General features: G+C 46.7%; 2 protein-coding genes across 4 annotated transcripts in view; one reads left to right on the top strand and one right to left on the bottom strand.

The window, feature by feature from the left end:
- LOC149365714 (putative RNA-binding protein 46) overlaps positions 1-20,306 on the top strand; it is a 378,374-nt gene that overhangs the window by 220,883 nt on the left and 137,185 nt on the right. The gene's annotated exons all lie outside the window — the stretch shown is intronic.
- LOC149365716 (receptor-type tyrosine-protein phosphatase kappa-like) overlaps positions 7,612-20,306 on the bottom strand; it is a 56,903-nt gene continuing 44,208 nt past the window's right edge. The window contains exons 19-25 of the mRNA XM_089545369.1: positions 19,861-19,960; positions 12,602-12,660; positions 11,699-11,836; positions 11,255-11,374; positions 10,020-10,162; positions 8,706-8,841; positions 7,612-8,557 (exon numbers count right to left, since the gene is read on the bottom strand). Coding sequence (XP_089401495.1) covers positions 8,468-8,557; positions 8,706-8,841; positions 10,020-10,162; positions 11,255-11,374; positions 11,699-11,836; positions 12,602-12,660; positions 19,861-19,960 — 786 coding nt within the window. The 3' untranslated portion in view covers positions 7,612-8,467. The remainder of the gene's footprint in view (positions 8,558-8,705; positions 8,842-10,019; positions 10,163-11,254; positions 11,375-11,698; positions 11,837-12,601; positions 12,661-19,860; positions 19,961-20,306) is intronic.

The following is a 20,306-nucleotide window of genomic DNA, read 5'->3' as shown; positions in this document are numbered from 1 at the left end:
TGGTGAATCGTCTTAAGTTGTAAGCTGATTAACTAATTTTTAATAATTAACTTTTTTACCCAGTAGAGTTAGGCGCCTAGTTGCAATTAGAGATTGGTAGCCGCTCGTAAGTAATAGCCATATCAGTTTTCAGAATTTCGAAAACGCAATTTCTCTTGGAGCTGCGGCTCGACAGTATTTGACTTTTTCAAGTTACGTGCACTGGAGGGGTTGCTTTGCCTGCATGCTTTCGAAAGCGCATGCATTTTGGCACGATGCAGCCAGATTTTGTCGAGCCACAGCTGCGAGGGTAATCGCGTTTTCGAAATTCTAAAAACTGATATGGCTATTGCTGACGACCGGCTACAAATCTCTAATTGCAACCAGTTGCTTAGCTTTGACAGCTGAAAAGTTAGTTTTCAGAGATTAGTTAACCAGCTTACTGCTTAAGACAATTCACCGGCTTTCCGGTGTCCGCCAACATTAGTAATACTATGCCGTAAAAGCCACATTTATACCCAAAAAAGCCTCTTTTTCGAAAATTTGAAGTGTTCGCAGAAACACCCGGTATGCCATCTCTTCTAAGTTATATGTCTTTTTGTAGCTGCGCGTTCTAAGACACCCTGATCTAGCGTCAAAGGTTGGGCACTGCCTTTTGAGTTATCATAGAACAATTCCTTCCTTATCCGCCTTTTCTAATATACTCCTACACTCCGCTTCTTTTGCTTTGAACTAATCAAGTTTTTACCTCCTGCGTTTTTAACCTGTCGTTAAATGCTCTTCCTTTCACCGTCCTCGTGTCCGGCATACCTATTTGTCAGTTTATTAGTTCTTTTCCGCCACTGTGAGTCAACGCTCTTTCTGTATAAGTATTTAAGTACCCTGGCTGCCCACCTGTTATAGTCCAATTTCCTCAGACGTTCTTCATATGATATTTTACTCTGAGCTACCCGTGCTTCAACGATGTCCAGCCCCCTGTACTGCCCTGTAACATCCTGCACTGCCTCTTTTGTGGTTTTACCGCGGGCACCTAGTGCTATTGGTGAAGCACGTAGAGCACATAGGGTATATTTAGAGTTCCTGTATATGCTACCAAAGTTAGCAGAGTTGCGCGTCTGCTTTCCCTCGCCGCTCCGAACGCCATTCGCCGAGAGGCGGTCACGTGATTTTCGTGACGTCGTGTGTTCTACACTCCGCGGAGAAGCTGACTTCACAGGTGCAGCGCCGAGCGAACCCTTGTCTGCTCGACGCGTCAGGTGAGCCCGCGCTGTCGGCTACATTCATTTGTTTTCCGTGCACACCTGTGGCGTCAGGTTTGGTGTTCTGAAGTGGCAGTGACGGGCGCAATCGTCAGCTATGACTGGGTGCAGTGCGCCAAACTGCAGCAACCGCACGGGAAACGGCAAAGCGTTTTACGCAGTGCCATGTGGAAGGTCGGCGGCCGAAGTGCGTCGGCACCTCAAGTGGCTCTTGAGGATGAACCTCTCCTGTTTGCGGCTGTGAAACGCTTACAGTATTGATAAATAAATAAAAATTTCTAACATTTTCCAAGATCTACCAGTGCCATCACAACCAACATTTGCCTGTTTCGACAGCGAAATCAAAATTGCATTGGTAAAAACATTTTTCATGTGTCGACATTTGTTTACCTTGAACAAATCACTAGTTTTTTTCTAACTTACATACATTATCAAATAAGGAACAGGCAACGAAAATCTTGTTTGTCTATATCTTTCACTTAGTGCCCTTTTATGGATACTAGTTTGAGCCTATACCTGTCCCTCGAAGCAGTATTTGTAGGATATCACTGCATTAAAATTGTACAGAATTTACAGTCTGCATCTGCAACTTTGTGGCCCTTCACTAGGGCAGGCTCTGCTTACTCTTCTGCTGCTTCGAGCCTTCTGTAGTGATTGTTCGAGGTGAAATATAAGGGACAATGAATGTTCAAGAAGCAAATTCCATGCAAAGTTTTCCTACATTTCGATGCCAGTCTCACCTGCATAAACATTTAATTTGCCTATGCAGCCGCTGCGTGGCTTAGTGGTTACAGCTCTCGGCTGCTGACCCGAATGACGCGGGTTCGATCCCGGCCGCGGCGGTCGAATTTCGATGCAGCCGAAATTCTAGAGGCCGTGTATTGTTTCCTGTCATAGCCTGAGTCGCTTTGGGCAGTTAAACCCTCCTAAACCATTTGTCTGCGTATGCTCTAAAGTATTGCTTAGTAAAAATGCCCTTAAGAACCATCTGACAAGGATTAAGTGAGAGATGTGAGGATAGGATAGGCAAAAATCGCATGTAAACAAGTGTCGCAAATCTTGATGCCGCGAATAATTTCAGCTAGAAGACAGCAAATCAGCCTATAACCTCTGCTTTAAAAAAATCCAGGAGTCGCGAAATGTTTTTATACTGTGACCTAAGCCGAATCTACGAAGAAGGAGTACAAAAATGCAAAGCGGAACATTAAATTAGCTTTTCCGAACAATAAGGATGAAGTAGGCAGGAAAACCTACCACAGTAATCAACAACTATTGTAATTTAATAACTAAGGTGAAACGATAGTGCTTATTGATAAAAAATGAGGAAAGTTAAATAATATCTACGTGTAAAAGTACTTTCAAGGTCCTTTAAAGATCCGGTCTATGACTGCATTTAGCAACGGGGTACATTTTGCGAAATGTGTTGGGCAAGCAATTGAGTGTTAATGTTTTCGTTATGTCAGACTCGCCTCGTTCAATGCATTGGCGTTGCTTTAGTCTGCTTGCCTACAACAAGCCGCACAATTATTTTAATGGGGTTCTAGAGAGATGCGTTTTCGCATTTTCCGCGCATAACTCGTACAGAACACGCGGCGGTGCTAGTTGTGAAAAAAGCAATTCATCGCTATACTCTTTTTGTTCTTAAGACGTGCACGCAGGAAGACAGGATGGGACAGACGCTGTCTCATCTGGAACGGAACTGCTTGTTTTTGTGAAATTACTGATTCCAGGGAAAAAAAAAATTCGCAGGCCGTTTCCAGTCTTTTTTCGTCAGTTTGCATGATTACGATTTAATGTTAACCTTTGGCGATTTTTTTTCGTGCTGTATACACATCCTCGGCAAATCACAGATTAGTTTTCAGCGTTACGTTTAGAAACTTGCCATCAAGTCAATATATTTAAAGGAGAAAAAAAAAGCCCAAGCGCCCTACACAGCGAGCTACGCAGCCCCTGTACGTATGAGAAGTGGCTTTCCCGCACAGCTTGGAACACAATGGCGGACCTTCGCGCAACTCTGCTCCCTGCAGGAGCATATACAGGAACTCTAGGTATATTGGTGAAGCAGCGCCATCTAGTTGCCGGTGCTGTCATGAACGCAATGCTGGCGAAGTAGTCTAGTAACGTTGATGCTGGCTTGTACGGCCGGTCGCAACTGCGATTGTCTAAGCAGGCGCAGTCGCTCCTGATCAAGCACGTAGCCGGATTCCTTCATTTCTTTCCTAGGTCAGGGATTTTTATTGCGAAAGCAATACTACTTTCACTTTCAGCTCCTCGCGTGGCGAGGCCGCGGTAGCTACCATTGACCTTTAGCTTGACCTCTGCTATGACGTCATACCATCTGCCGCAGAAACCAGGGACCCAACTTGTGCCGTCGCGAGGCGAGGCAACACCACCTAGACTAAAAAAAGTCTAGATGGTGTTGGGCGAGGACGCGCGTGGTGGCTGCTGCCTAACTCCTGCGCCCACCGCGCGCGGCGCGCCTAGCGGTGTGACGTCACAGCTGCAAGAGCAGTGCTCCAACTTGTGCCGTTGCGAGGCGAGGCCGCGCTTGGTAGCTGCTGTGAATTGCAATGCATTGGATTGGATTGCACTGGATTGGATTTGATTGCATTGCATTACATTGGATTGGATTGGATTGTATAACCGATGCATCACCACAAGTCTAACCACAAGCACCACCACCAGCTACACTACCAGCTGAATCATGACGTAGCTACGGATATTGCTTTCGCAATTACCGAGCTTAACCAAGCTAAGCCAAAGCCATTTTTTGCTCAGAACATTGATCAGGCAGCGTCCGGACGACGTGCCTGTCCTTACGACAAAGTGGGTCGTTCATGAAACGTGTGCTCAACGTATATGAGCAACCCGGCTGGAAAGCAAGATTTTGTTGGACTGTTGAAAAAACAAAAAGCTTCAACTATGTCGGACATTGTTGCACTTTACGAGCCTTCCAGTATACCAGATATGCAACCCGACCGCAGCGGCCGCGTTTCGATGGAGGCGAAACGCAAGAGGCGCCCGTGTGCTGTGCGATGTCAGTGCACGTTAAAGATCCCCAGGTGGTCGAAATTATTCCGGAGACCTCCACTACGGCACCTCTTTCTCTCTTCCTTCTTTCACTTCCACCTTCCTCCCTTCCCTTACGGCGCGGTTCAGGTGTACGCCGATATATGTGAGACAGATACTGCGGCCTTTCCTTTCCTCAAAAACCAATTTACCAATTTACTAAGAATACAGAATACAGGTTTAACATTCTCGTGCATTAATATCATTTAAACATTTCTAGACATTAATGGTTCTAAACATTAATTGTTTGCAGTCTTGATACGAGGTCTGTTAGAAAAGTATCCGACCTTTTGCCGAAGAAAAAAAACTGGCATAACTGGAGCGTTGGAAACCTAATCACCTTCAAAGTAGTCTCCTTGGAACTCCACATACTTCTTCCAGTGGTGCTGCCATTGTTGAAAGTATTCCGAAAAGACCCCTTTCGGAATGGAGTTTAGCTCAGCTGGGACTCCACATACTTCTTCCAGTGGTGCTGCCATTGTTGGAAGTATTCTGAAAAGGCCCCTTTCGGAATGGAGTTTAGCTCAGCTGTCGTTGCAGCCATAATGTCCTCTCTTGTCTGAAATCGCGCTCCTTTCAATGGCCTCTTAATTTGGGAAACAGCCAGAAGTCACAGGAGGCCATATCAAGAGAGTAAGGAGTCTGTTGAACTACAGCAGTCTGGTTTTTCGCGAAAAAAGTGTGAATTTAGTGCAAGGAATGTGCAGGAGCATTGTCATTATGGATGCGCCAATTTCCTATTGACCTCAACTTCGGCCCCTTGGCCGCACAGCACCACGCAGGCGACGGAGGACATCCCTGTAGTATTCTTTTGGTCAATGTTTACTTTGTGGGGTGCGTACGCGTGGTGTGCAAAACAAAGGGAGTCAAAGAAAGCAGTCAGCATCACTCTGACATTGCTGCGCACTTCGCGGGCCTTCTTTGGTCTTGGTGACGCGGAATGCTGCCATTGTGACGACTGGGATTTGGTTTCCGAGTCGTACCTGTCCACCCAAAACTCATCACCAGCGATTATGGTGTTGATGAAGTCGGGGTCATTGTTTGTGGAATCCAGCATACCCTGTGAGACTTCAACACGAAGCTGCTTTTGCTCCACCGTGAGCAGCTTCGGCGCGAATTTCGCCGCATCTTTCTCCATGGCCAAATTTTCGGTGATAATGGAATGTTCAGAAAAATTGGTGATGTCCACCTCTTCCACAATTTCTCGGATAGTCACACGATGGTCCCGCGTCACCACAGCGTTCACTTCGGCAATGACCTGGTCATTTCGGCATGTTGATGGCCGACCGGAGCGTGGCTCTTTGTGCACCGATGTGCGGCCGTCTTTAAACCAATTGTACCACTGCTTAATCTGTGTGCTGCTCATAGCATTGTCACCGAAAGCCGTCTGAATATTCCGAATGGTTTCCACTTGGCTGTCGCCTAGTTTCTGGCAAAATTTGATGCAGCAGCGCTGCTCCTGTCACTCCGCCATTTTCTTTGCAATAAAAAACCGACGAGAGTACTGCGCACTGCCTCACTCAAACCCATGCGTGCCAGTGACTGACGCTATCGGCAGGCGAGAAAAAATTTGTGCATGCGCACGAAGGTTCAAGGTAGGCTGGTGCAAGCGTGCTTGTTTCAAATCCATCAGGAGTTCGTAAGAAAAAATAAAGTCGGATACTTTTCTAACAGACCTCGTATATAATTCTTCTCCCAGGGATACATATGAGAGAGCGACCAAAGAATCACCTAGAGTCAAAAAAATCTATCAGATGTTTTTATCATTCCAGAGACGTGTTAGCGTAGACGTATACCGGTTTACAGGACGCCTCCTGCGCAAAAGGCAGTGGCATGGCTGGCGCCAGCCGGGGCCACTGCACGTGCCGTCCGGTAAACCGGTATACGTCGACGCTAGCATGTCTCCGGTATGCTAAAAGTGTCTATTAACTGATCCAACGCGGCGCGCCAAGTAAGGCGAAATGCATATAACGCAACAGAGAGAATATTATAGAGTTTTAGTAATGCGGGCTTTGCGTAATTGCGTGCATAGCTGAATAGCGGGTCCAGAGTGCGCATGCGCAGAACGCTAATGGGGAAATAGCGTTAGCGTAAGAACGCAATCTTCAGAAGTTAGCGTTGCGGCAGTTGCGGCTTTTGCGCCCATAGCGTGAAAACATGGCGGCGTCCTTCCAAGCGAGAGCCGCCCGCTTCAGCCAATTCAGCAGTCCTTGCGGTTCCGGTCGGCATGTTTACCGGCAACTACTGGTGCTGTTGCTTTTCGCTATGACTTACCTTGCTTCGACGATAAAGTTTAAGCTGCAATTCAGACTAGTTTTTGAGATACGCTCTCGATTCTGGCGCGCGCAAGCCTAATGGAACCTCAAGCTACACTGCTACCGTCTGCAACTGCCCGAAACGCAGCCGAAACCTAGCACAAACGTCCGGAACGATACAAAAATATATTTGGAGCTTTCTCGCGGTGTTTTGTAGACTTAAAAGAAGTAAAGCGAGTTTATATTAAATTTGTAAAAGTTTTTTCAGCATTAGACGTCACGTGACGGCAAATATTCTTGCTCCAACGGCTTGTAGTTAACATTGCCTTGACAAGATGGCGCCACTGTTTTACCTTTTTTATTTTATTTTATTTCAATTTCGGTATCAATTTGCAGACGAAAATAAGCGCTGCAGTAATAATTCGTTAAAAAAACTCGGAGATATTATACTTTGGCAAGTTAGAGGCAGTGTCGACCATTTTAGAAGGACCGTTTGCATCCATGTCAAGCAGATGGTGTTCAACGTTTTCGAAACGCTATACTAAAACTGTCTCAGGGGATAAGCTGCTTCCGGCACATTAACGTAATTTCCCTTAGGTCCGCTATCACGCTAACACTATACTAAAACTCTCTAATGACGCAGTAGATGTAAAAGCATAAAAAATTATTAACTATAGTCGCATGCAGCTTAAGAACGCAGCGGCTTTTGCAGGTAAAAGGAACCACTTCCAGCAATGACGTCGGCCGATTCTCACCACCTTGCTAGTGTGACAAAGCAGGGAGTGGTAAAATGAATGGGGGTAATCCGTTCCCTCTATGGCCCGAGATATACCATTCTCCCCACTGTGGGATTACTCCCTGCTTTGTCACGCTTGCAGAGCCATGAAAATTGGCCGACGCCATTGGCTGGAAGGGGGGTCCTCTGTCGGGGGAAAAGCCGCTGCGTTGTTGAGTTGTATCCGACTATAGTGATAAAGCCAGAGAAAATAAAGCAAAGTGTAAATTCAAAAATTGTACAGCATAAAACTATTAGCCAGCTGTAAATGCCATTCTCAGTAAAGCAAAATTTATTCGCCTAACTTTAGCCATCGGGATGCGACAAAAGAGAAAAGCATCAAATAGACTGCATAAAATGGAAAATCATTGTCCTAAAACCGCATTCTGCTCACGAAGTTTATTGCATCGTACCACCTGAGCGTCTGCCAATTTTTCAATTTGCACTCTTGGTGAACGAGCAATAGGAAGACTATGCTGCTTGAACCGATGTGTATGTCACTTGCGGTGTTCTCACCGTACAGCGCGCCAGGAATGGGGTCACTTCTTTACGCTGTTGAACTGTGTTGATCACTTCGAGTTCCCTCCCCGTTCAATGAGTACCGGGATGTTCTCTGTTTATCACACGCAACACATTCAGGACCTTAATTAGAGTGCTTTAACTCGCCAACTGTCGTACTTCGCCACGGTAACCGCACTTATCTAGCCCCATAGCTATACTGACGTGTTCCGTGGGTATAAGTTAACGCTCAAGTTACCGCGCCAGGAAATTACTGCATAGGTGCTTAGCACAAATGCGCAGCAAGCAGTAAACTCGTGCAGTCCGGACAGATTAAGATGATGTCTTTCGATAACACCGCTACCCCTTGGTGGGCAGGGAGGTGTAATCCCGCGTGGTGGCTCAGAAGCTTTCGCACTCGGTTGCTGATCCAAAGGGCGTGGGTTAGACCCCGGCCGTGGCGGCCATATTTCGATGGAGGCGAGGTCAGCGTGGTAAAGAACTCCAGGTGTTCTAAATAATCCGAAGCCATCTCTTTCGGAGCTCCTTAAAACCGGTGTCACTTCGGGACGTCAGACCCCACAATTTACATCACTTAGCCGCAACATAACTTTTACTTCGCGGCACATTTTTTACAGGCTAGGTTTCTGCCACAAGCTAGCGTACATTTCGGAACACTTCATGTAGGCCACGGCTGTGTCGTAGCAGAACTTGTACTGGTCCTGCAAAGAAAAGACAGGAAATATTGCGCATTTTAGTTACGTGGATGAACTATTTCAAGAGAATAGTTAATAGCAGCTAAAACCAGCCCGCGCATAGCGCGTATGACTCTTGAGCAGCAATGAATATGCGGTAGCAACGCCATCTTACGCCATTCGAGATGAACTGCGGCCGGTTCTCGCGGACGATCCTGGTGGCGAAGAAGACGTCCACCTCCTTCTCGTTCTTAAGCTTCTCTAGAACGAGGGCGCAGCAGCAGAACAGACCGCTGGCGGTGCATCCGTTCCTGTGAGCAAATTAAATAAATAACTTATTAACATCTCCTGCTCTTTCCGCTTTCGTTCTTGCTTTTCCATGCTTTCTTCATAAGCTTCCTCTCCTCCGACGGAGAAAAAAACACGAAGAAGAGGCGGGAAAATGTCAGGAAATTAATAATTATTTTGAAAATAAGGCTTTGTCAACTCAGTAGCATCTACTGAAACGTATACATGTGGCTACAAAAGGAAATTCCAGACCATGACAAATTATTCTTTACCTTCGAAGTTTCCGTGGAAGCACTGTATCTTCCTTTATAGCCGTATGGCTATACTGGGGTTGGTGGTAATGAGTAAACAGTCCCTTATAGCAAGTGTATTCCACCTTTGGGGACTCCCTTGAACACATCCGACTAGGACGCTGTATTTGTCTGTGTCAAACGAGATTTTGTCCTGCCCCTTCATCAAGTTAATCCTGCAACTGAATTCCATCCGCCCTGTGTAGACGTAGAACGTTAGGAGAAACTCGGGGCAGCCTCTTCTTATTCATCACTCGATTCGAGCACAAACTATCGCAACTCAACAGCATTATACTTTATGTAATCACAACGTGCGATAGCGGCGAGTGGTAGATCTGTAGACACGTAGACTTCGAAACACATAGAATTCATGGCAAACACGGCGCCATGGGCTCGTTGCTTCTGTGGCAAGATGCCTTCGTAGTAGCGCATGCGGCAGTTTGTCTTTCTTGATTCCGTTTATAAAGGTTGCGTTACTGGCGGTCTTGATGCAGGTATGTGGTAAATGATTTTCCGGACGAGATCTTCTCGCATCATATAAAGCACGGTGATGCTTGAAAACCGACTAGGCTAGCGCACAGCTCTGAATTACACTATTAAACAGCTAACGCCATTGTAGGCTCCTCTGAAAACGCTGTCTCGCGAACAAGATAGCAAACATTGAAAACACCACCACAACCTTACATTGTTTTCAACATTCTGAATGTTCTACACAAGAAAACTGTTGCTTAACGTAATCTGCAAACAATTCGAAATCATTTACATAACCGCTAATATCGAGCTTTTCTACAGCGTGCAAAATCTTAAGAGTCAAAGCTTCCTGTCGGTTACTGAAGTTGCCACGACAACATAAATCTGCGAAGAATCCTGCCTAATTGCCCTCGTACTGCCGAAGTGACAGCCTTCGTCACCTGCACTGGACGAGTATGATCCCGTCGTTCGACTGCTCCTGCCAGCGTTCCACTTGGTCCACAAGGTTAACCATCTGCTCGGCGCTGCTCCACGTAGAAAGATGGAAGTGCCTCACCGTCACTCGCTTTGAAGACCCCGAAATCTGAAGAACATTGCGCAAGATGTCACTCGCTTTGAACATTAAAGTTTCGTCACAACAGATTTTCTGTTATGTTTTTCTGACGAGAAGCTTGTAGTACCGCAGAATTTTGTGTAGTGATTACGGATAAGTACCACAGAGTAAACTACAGTACTAGAGAAACATACCACAAAACAGCACAAAATGCTCGTTACGGTAAAACTGCAAAGTATTTTGGCGTATTTTGACACAGTTGCGCCGTTTTTTCCGATCCATTTTAACCCAAGCCCTTGGTCTCTCACAGGTGCAAATTGCACCCGTACGCTTCCGCTAATCAGGCATTTTATGCGAAGATTGATTTGTACTTGGGAATCGAGTACCGAAGATAGCAAACATTTTTGATGGCCATTTAGTGACCTTTTGCGACCTTTTAGTGAAACTGCTTTAGACTGGACTTGTCCGATGGCTAATGGTTACTTGGAGGTTGCAACTACTCATGCGGCAGGTAAAAAACAGGCAACGTCGTCGAGATTTTCAGTTCGACTCCCCCAGCCGCCGCGGTGGCTCAGTGGCTATGGTGCTCGGCTGCTGACCCGAAAGACGCGGGTTCGATCCCGGCCGCGGCGGCTGGAATTTCTTTGGAGGAGAAATTCTAGAGGCCCGTGTACTGTGCGATGTCAGTGCACGTTAAAGAACCCCAGGTGGTCGAAATTTCCGGAGCCCTTCACTACGGCGTCTCTCATAGCCTCAGTCGCTTTGGGACGTTAAACCCCATAAACCAAACCAATCAGTTCGACTCCCATGCCCACCATTTCCTTTTCGCTATTTCTTACTATCATTCTAAGCCGAAGCAACTTGGCTACATAACTTGTCGAGTTGTAAGCCATCTGGATCGAAGAAAAATGGAGCTCTAATGAATTTCATTCACTACATCTCTATGTGCCGCGTTTATATAGTAGAATATGAACAAGAATTTTAGTTTTGTTTGTCCCCTTGCCTACCACATAAGGCTTGAACTTGTTCGAGCTACGAACACGTATTTTACAAGAAGCTCTTTTCCAAAGAACGAGATAAAGCATTCGCTTAAGGGAAACCACTGAGTGCAGTAGTTCGTACCTTGTGTTTGGGTTTTACCCTGAAGACCTGCACAGACATTCCATTCGTGTGGCGATCTTCAGTGCACTCGACCGTGTGATCACCGTATTTAGCCGAGCCACCTGTAGGCCAGAAAAGAACCTGCAACGTCCAAGCACAAGGAAGGGTTGCAGCTATGAAAAAGACACTTCTTAATCCGGACATGATAACCCTTATTTCTTCATGTTATCTTATGCCATAAGTGAAGGAATTCGCACTAAACAAATAGCGCAACTCTAGCTACCCTTCGAACATTTCCATTCGATTGTGGACTTCAGAACAATAACAAGCACTCCTTCCAATTGTTGTCGCCTTTCACCAAGAAGCAATGATTGAACCGGATATTGTGGGCGAACCGCGGCCGATGCACCAGTAGAAACGACACATCAATGTTGAAGGTGCTGCAATAACGACGCTTCAACTCACAACGTCGTCATCTTCACTGAAGACGTCAAGTGTGACTATAGTCTTTGCTCCCGTCTCGATCACCAGCTTCCAGAGGTCGTCAGCGCCCTTCCTGGATGGTGTTTGGGTCACCAAGAACTTGTCCTTTTTGTAAAAGCCCTGTTTTGAAGCAAGGAACAAGTATTCAGCGGGGAGAGACATAAATTGTACGTAACATCTTCCGAACTCTGAATCAGTGACGGAGTAAGCACAAAGCCAGCAATGGAAGCAATACAGGTCTTGGCACGATTGTAACATGCGTAAAACCCCGTAACGAACTGCGCATACACACCAAAAATAAAGAATGCTGAGAAGGGAGACTTCTAATCGACAAGAACATGACTTGACAACAGCACAACTGCGCGTACTGAAGCGGCAACAACGTAGACCTTTTCATGCACTGGCGACACCTAGTGATACGGATGCAAGGTTTTTTTTGGCTCCAAGTTCTCAGTGATCGGGCCAAACTGTGCAATTGGCACCACTATATAAGTGGCTCCAAGGCATCCTTATCGCTTGCAAAACGGGGAGCGCCATTCCTGTGACTGGAGATTTGTAAGCTGTTACGTATTCGTGCTGCCTGGTCCATGCAGGTCTTAGATCTGTAAGCGACTCGTACGCGAGTACTGCATCAGTCGTTAAATAATATGGCCTTGAGGTATGCTGCGAAGTATGCAGCGCTAAAGCGTCTTCTTTTATGCAAATCTTGTTTGCTAAACCAGTTTAAAAAAATCAAAATTTTTGGTGGACATTTGAACACGTCTGCACCGTTAGCTGGAGCTTCTAACTGTTACGTTTGTCACACCATCGGGCCAATAAGCTCCTCGAATACTACTAAATCTCGCCTCGGTTCTCTAAAACACCCCGATGCGCAAGGTTACTTACGTTGACGTATACCACATTTACAAATGTCCCGTCCCGCAGAAATGGTCGGCATCGGTCGGCTACGAAGCAAGAAAAGGAAATATAAAAAATTAAACGTAATAAACAACCTTAAAGCGAGTGCCACTTTTTATGTCATGTAAGGGTGTGTGCGCGTGTACGAGAGGGAGGGGGGGGGGGGGGGGTGAAGGGAGAGTTCAAGGGCAGCTGCAGCACTTTTTTGAGAATTTCGCGATATTATGGGATTCAAATCTATATAGGCTGTAGGTAAAGCATGCCAAGTGTTTTTGCACTAGCATTTAAAATAGTGACGTAATCGACGATTGAATTTTGCGTTTCTTCTCAATGCACCGGAGGAGTGCAGGAAAATTCAGCTGACGTCACGGAAGGCATGATTTCCAATTACAGCTGCCGTCAGCCACACCCTGCCCTGACTCGGTAGACGCTGCCAAACAACACTCGGCAGAGTTCGACTTCGGTGGCGTTGGTTTTTTTCCTTCAAAGCAGGCGTTTGTGCGTTGAAAATGTACCGATACCTTGGATGACGTCATCATGCGGCCCCCACTTCGCGTTGTGCGCTGCAGAGAAGCTTGAAGGGCGTTCGGGTTTTAATCGGCGATTACTTCACTATTTCAAGTGCTAGCCCAAAAAGACTTCGCATGCTTTACCTGCAAGTTTCACACATTCGATCTTCTTAAGCTCGTTGATTTCTAAAACCTATGCAGTTTTCCTTTACAGTCGACGCTCCAATGGAGTATACGACAGAAAGTCCTGCAGTGGCAGTTGTGCAACAAACATTGATTTCCCTCCCCGAATTGTTTTCAGCCGCTTTTAGGAACTTCTCGGAAGCTAACTAACGTGTAAAATAGTCAAGCCTGTTCATGAGACATGTCCACGAAAAAAAGTCATCCCTTTCAGATAACGCTTTTCGCTAAGGGTTGACCCTCAAGCCACGAAAGTGGAACCGGTGCCGCACAATCACTCACGAAACTGACCACGCATGATAGCGCAGAGCAACATAAAAATATCAGAGTGCAAGTAGCAAGTCATTCTTAAACAATGTAGCGACGAGAACGACGATTCCGAAACTTGCACCTACAGTGTTGTGATTCGATCGTCAACACAGCCTTCTATATTCTCTTCAGACACCGACAAGCAGCATTTTTTCTCTCATAGCCACTGAAAAAATACTCAGGTGTATAGCTAAAATAAGACAGTTCGGCTTGAATTTGCTCGCCATGCTGTCATGCTTTCATAATCTTAGAAGCATGTGTGCCCCGAACCCAAAACGCCAGTGTTGTGAAGCTGGCTGGGACGATTTGAAGCAGCCAGGCGTGAGGGTTGCGACTATGCGATTACACATTAAACAATCCAGTGATTAGGATATTCTGAGTGGCACCTTTAAATGTGACCGTGGGTCAAGCTACATAAGAGTTAGAATTATAGGTCGCTGTAGTAGGAGGCGGGTACGGGGGCGCTCCCATTTCAACCGCGTCTTTTAATTTTTCGTCCACGAAATGGAGTTCAGGACGATTTTCTCATGTAAAATTTCTTGCCTTGGAGGAGTAACGACCCTTCCGCCTCCCACGCTTCCCATTCCTTAAATCCGCATTTGGTGTGCACCATACTGGATTAACAAAACTTGTGGTAGGGCAAGATGGTGCATAGCATTTCGAAGAATTAATAGCGCTAAAAACTGTATGAAAGAGATAGTACTGGAGAACTTGTTGTGGTACCGTATGTTCAGAAGGCTGCACATCATGTAAAAAAAGCGGCGAACAGACATAACTTGCCAGTGACGTTTTCCGCTCCGTAGAAGCTCTGCCAGCTTTGCTCACGCACTTCGCGCGTTGAAAAAAAAATGAGCGAATCTAAGACGAGGCATGCTAAGCAGTTTTTAAATGGCTGTATCGGGATTGTTTACGATATTCTGTTCAACGTTTTTAGATCCCTTTCAGTTTGCAAGCTCCCCCGAGCCGCGCCCGAGAAAGCGGCCCCCGTCCGCTTCCACTCACCACGCGGCGCTGCTGTCGCTGTCGGCCCGCAGCCGCCGGAGCGCTCGCGCTTGGCAGTTGCTGTGACAGCCTGTTCTCATCCGCGATAACATTGGGAGCGAACACGTCGAACTCAAATTTGCGGTACTTTTGGAGCTGTCAAGTTGAAACTTCCGTCTCATGGTTAAAGAACTGTTTCAAGGGTGAGATAAAGAGCAGGCTGATGCCAGTTCGTAAAAAACCAATGGTATGCATTGCGCTTTAGCGCATCGCGTTTGCAACGTTTATCCTGGACGTTTTAGTGTGTGTGTGTGTGTGTGTGTGTGTGTGTGTGTGTGTGTGTGTGTGTGTGTGTGTGTGTGTGTGTGTGTGTGTGTGTGTGTGTGTGTGTGTGTGTGTGTGTGTGTGTGTGTGTGTGTGTGTGTGTGTGTGTGTGTGTGTGTGTGTGTGTGTGTGTGTGTGTGTGTGTGTGTGTGTGTGTGTGTGTGTGTGTGTGTGTGTGTGTGTGTGTGTGTGTGTGTGTGTGTGTGTGTGTGTGTGTGTGTGTGTGTGTGTGTGTGTGTGTGTGTGTGTGTGTGTGTGTGTGTGTGTGTGTGTGTGTGTGTGTGTGTGTGTGTGTGTGTGTGTGTGTGTGTGTGTGTGTGTGTGTGTGTGTGTGTGTGTGTGTGTGTGTGTGTGTGTGTGTGTGTGTGTGTGTGTGTGTGTGTGTGTGTGTGTGTGTGTGTGTGTGTGTGTGTGTGTGTGTGTGTGTGTGTGTGTGTGTGTGTGTGTGTGTGTGTGTGTGTGTGTGTGTGTGTGTGTGTGTGTGTGTGTGTGTGTGTGTGTGTGTGTGTGTGTGTGTGTGTGTGTGTGTGTGTGTGTGTGTGTGTGTGTGTGTGTGTGTGTGTGTGTGTGTGTGTGTGTGTGTGTGTGTGTGTGTGTGTGTGTGTGTGTGTGTGTGTGTGTGTGTGTGTGTGTGTGTGTGTGTGTGTGTGTGTGTGTGTGTGTGTGTGTGTGTGTGTGTGTGTGTGTGTGTGTGTGTGTGTGTGTGTGTGTGTGTGTGTGTGTGTGTGTGTGTGTGTGTGTGTGTGTGTGTGTGTGTGTGTGTGTGTGTGTGTGTGTGTGTGTGTGTGTGTGTGTGTGTGTGTGTGTGTGTGTGTGTGTGTGTGTGTGTGTGTGTGTGTGTGTGTGTGTGTGTGTGTGTGTGTGTGTGTGTGTGTGTGTGTGTGTGTGTGTGTGTGTGTGTGTGTGTGTGTGTGTGTGTGTGTGTGTGTGTGTGTGTGTGTGTGTGTGTGTGTGTGTGTGTGTGTGTGTGTGTGTGTGTGTGTGTGTGTGTGTGTGTGTGTGTGTGTGTGTGTGTGTGTGTGTGTGTGTGTGTGTGTGTGTGTGTGTGTGTGTGTGTGTGTGTGTGTGTGTGTGTGTGTGTGTGTGTGTGTGTGTGTGTGTGTGTGTGTGTGTGTGTGTGTGTGTGTGTGTGTGTGTGTGTGTGTGTGTGTGTGTGTGTGTGTGTGTGTGTGTGTGTGTGTGTGTGTGTGTGTGTGTGTGTGTGTGTGTGTGTGTGTGTGTGTGTGTGTGTGTGTGTGTGTGTGTGTGTGTGTGTGTGTGTGTGTGTGTGTGTGTGTGTGTGTGTGTGTGTGTGTGTGTGTGTGTGTGTGTGTGTGTGTGTGTGTGTGTGTGTGTGTGTGTGTGTGTGTGTGTGTGTGTGTGTGTGTGTGTGTGTGTGTGTGTGTGTGTGTGTGTGTGTGTGTGTGTGTGTGTGTGTGTGTGTGTGTGTGTGTGTGTGTGTGTGTGTGTGTGTGTGTGTGTGTGTGTGTGTGTGTGTGTGTGTGTGTGTGTGTGTGTGTGTGTGTGTGTGTGTGTGTGTGTGTGTGTGTGTGTGTGTGTGTGTGTGTGTGTGTGTGTGTGTGTGTGTGTGTGTGTGTGTGTGTGTGTGTGTGTGTGTGTGTGTGTGTGTGTGTGAGGGGGGGGAATCATGTGACTGCCCGTGAACATAGCCTGTGCCTCGCACCAACCTTCTTGAACCATAAAAATTAGGAGTCACTTTGGCGACTAAAGTGGTGCAAGGCGAAAGCCTTAGTACAGCATTCTGTCACGAATGTGGTTGTGAATGATGATTCAAGTGCTGCCAGCGAATGACGCGTCCATTGGCTGTCTGCGTGTGTTACTGATGTCTGGTTAACATGTTAAGCTTCGCCTGTAAGAGTGGAACGCGACAGCGTCTTGCAACGCTGCCAGGGAGTCCACAGAACGCCATCGCCAATTCGGCTGTACGCCTTGCTGGACGGTAAATTTATTTTTTGAGGAAAGGAAATGTATCTATCTCGCATATCTGGGTGGACACCTGCACCTCGCCGTAAGGGAAAGGGGGAAGATGGGAGTGAACGAAGACGCCGTATTAGCTAGACGCGCCTTTGTTCATTCCAAACCATTCAGCTGGCATTACGGAGTGGCTAGCGTGCTCGTATCGCACTCCGGAGACCCTGGTTCGATTCCCCAACTCGACCAATTTCGTTCTCGGTTTTATTGATTTATGCGGTCTAACTAGAAAGGTTAATTAGGCTATTTCATATTTATATTATTGTATTTCTATCCATCGTGTTCTGTCATTCACCTGTCAATTGTTGGAACTGTCTAGGATGTTCGACACAACGTATATGAAACGAGCGACGTCGAACTGAGTAGGGAAGTGCGTGGTGGTGGAGCGAACGCGGCTTCGTACTTATCTGTTTTTTTTCAACAGCGTCTTCTTCCGCGGACGCTGTTGTCGCTGCGGCGCGCGTCTTTCTATTCTTTTCCTCTTTCTTCTGACCTCTTCATTCTCCTCTATCTTAATTAGGCTAATTGATTAATTAAGTAATTAACTAAACCCAGTCCGACTTAGTTGGAGCATCACTATACGATCCCTTTGATTGGTTGCATGGTTACTAGCCAAAGTACAATTGGCCCCATTTGAAATTCGCGCACTGTGACGTCACGAGCATTTCGACCAATTGAAAAGCGTGACATTTTCTGTCGACAACTCCTGCTTACAACGATGAGGCATTAAAGGCTTCCGCCTTAAAATCAGTTTTCACACACCCGTGTGCGGCAAATTCAGCGCTGCAAATTACGAGGAAGACCTAGCGCTGATGATGTGCGTATGTTGGAGTAAAGCTATCAGTATTTCTTCGGGAGAATGCTCGAAACATTAATGAAAGGTTAAAACTAGCGATGTTCCGCTTCTAGACCAGCCACGAAATTCCGCGCTATGTTATCAACGAAGCACCACCCATTCGAGCAGCGTTTTGCACGGTTTTTAGAATGCCAATTTCAGTGAACACAAGTATAAATGCAGACACACTTAGCTGGATGCAGGGAGGGAATAACTATAGAAGAGCTTTTTATTTGCAATGATCGCACAGACGGGAGCAGCGTCCTCCACTTTCATTTTTAGGATGTTAATTTAATTGAACACAGACGAGCATTAAATGCAGACACACTAAGTCGGAAGCATGGAGGGAATGGCAACAGAAGGCGAGCTTTGTTATTTGCGATGACAACCTTTTCTCCGTTCTCCAGCCGGCGGTTCACGTCTCTCGCATAGAAGTGCAAGCGTGTCACTATGACAAAATGCAGAACTTGGCATGTAAAAAGTGGCCATATGCTCTGCACATCCAAGCCGAGCAAGGTTTTGCAATTCCAGCTCGTCTAGCACCTCCCAAAAAATGTCCCCAAAAACGGGACCTTCTTTCAAAGAAATCGAGATTGCTTTGTTTACAATGTTGGTAAACTCTAGCATCTTTTTGGTGGGATGCTTTAAGCACCCTTGCTTGAAGCTTTTTCATACTGTAAGATACGCGTCACTGCCAACAAATGGCAGAGGAAAGCTGATATCTTCCATGCTGATATCTGCTGGCTGCTCCAAATCAGGCGGCGGCGACGACGATGGCGCAGACGCGAAGGACCACTCTGGTCGGGCAAACAGCGTGGCAAGCGCCACCGCGCGGCAGTAAACGGAAAGGCGACAATCCGTGCGCCGCAGCTTTCAAACTGAAAGGGATCTAAAAGCGTTGATTCTGTTCACCTGTGGGCAGGCCTACATAGGCCAGACTGGGCAATGTGTAAATGACCGGGGAGGGGATCATTTACGAGCGTCAGGAGATGGAGGGACAAATTGAGCTGTGCGTTGTGCGAACTACAGAGCTTGCGAGCCGCCGCTGAGTTTGATAAGGATCCTAGGCAAAGGTCACAATAAAAAGGTGCGTGAAGTATTGCAAGCGCTTCTTATTAGAGTAGGACGCTCCGGCGGGCTAGTTGGTTCATTTGAAACGAACGAGTAAAACTGCGCAAAGAGAAAGGGACGAAAGGCATACCTTGCTCTTTTCGTCCCTTTCTCTTTGCGCAGTTTCATTCGTTGGGATCTTATTACCGAGAGGGGAGACAGCTGCGTCAGTGATACGTCTACGAAGCTCTTGAAGGCCGAAATTAATAACCCTGTACATTTTTCTCTAAACTTTTTTGGTGACTCCATTTCTCTCCGTACTGCGCATGTTTTCGTTTCCGTATATATATATATATATATATATATATATATATATATATATATATATATCTATATATATATATATATATATATATATATCTGCTGGTCTGGATGCAAATAAAACAGACGAGAGTAGCGCTGCATTTGTGTGTTTCTCGGTCTATTCGTAGATGCCTTTACGCGCTAATATTTCTCCCAGAAACCATGTTGGAGCAAGCAAGAAAATTCACAGCGACACCTAATTCCTTTTTAGTGCTGGTAATGCGGTAGCAACAGCACCTTTAGCATACTGTGTACCGTGTTACCGTCACCGGTACCGGAGTACCGGGAGCCTGCGCGCAGCCAATGCGCATGCGCAAATTGCCTTGACGGCGCCAGATGGCGCCACATACCCGGCAGCTGTGCTCGCGCCCGCAACGTCGGAACCAATCAGCGCGTACTCACCGCCGGTGGGCGGGCTTCCGGTACTCCGGTAACGGTAGCGGTAAAACGGTACACGGTGCGCTAAAGGTGTCTAATGTCTTTACCGGAAGTTACGTCACTTGCCATATGGTGACATTACTTCCTTCCAGACAATAGGAATATTGCGGTGTGCTGATATCGCTTCTCGCCAGCTAGTACGAATGCTCCTGTCTGGTGATGTCGCCTCCCTCCAGTCAAAGGGCGAATTTTATGACAGGCGCTACATTTTGGCCTCATGGGGCTTCCATTACTACCGCATTACTAGGTCCCTGCTAAGTGTAGAACTGGAGGCAACAATTTCTCACGAGCAAGTATAGACGGATCCCGGATTTTTCTCAGGTTTGCAGGGTTTCTTGCTGCTGTAAAGTCCGCCGGCGTGAAAAGAGGTTTCAGAGGCTCCAGCTCCTGTGAGAAAAAAAAACACAGCACAGTTATCGCTATGCAATGTCAGACTCAGCGACAGCTCTTTGTCCGTGGGTGAACATAAGAGTGTTACTACTGATGAGTGTTATTCATATTGGTATTTGCTCGAGCACACGTGACGTCATCAAGATGTAATACGTGATGTCACTGCATGGCCACCAGTCAGCGTCGCGCAGTGTTATGACAGAGCCGCAAAAATAGGAAACATGCTCTATACAGCTCTCGCTATAAAAGTTTAACTTCCTTCTTAATACTTGTGCATTATCAGTGACATCAACATTACTATCAGGCAGAATGCGTTCCCTCCAAAACGTAGAATCAAGCAATG

Source organism: Amblyomma mixtum, chromosome 1 (assembly GCF_055824585.1).
Source record: "Amblyomma mixtum isolate Tamu chromosome 1, ASM5582458v1, whole genome shotgun sequence".
NCBI lineage: Eukaryota > Metazoa > Arthropoda > Arachnida > Ixodida > Ixodidae > Amblyomma > Amblyomma mixtum.
This window is presented reverse-complemented; position numbering and strand designations above follow the sequence as displayed.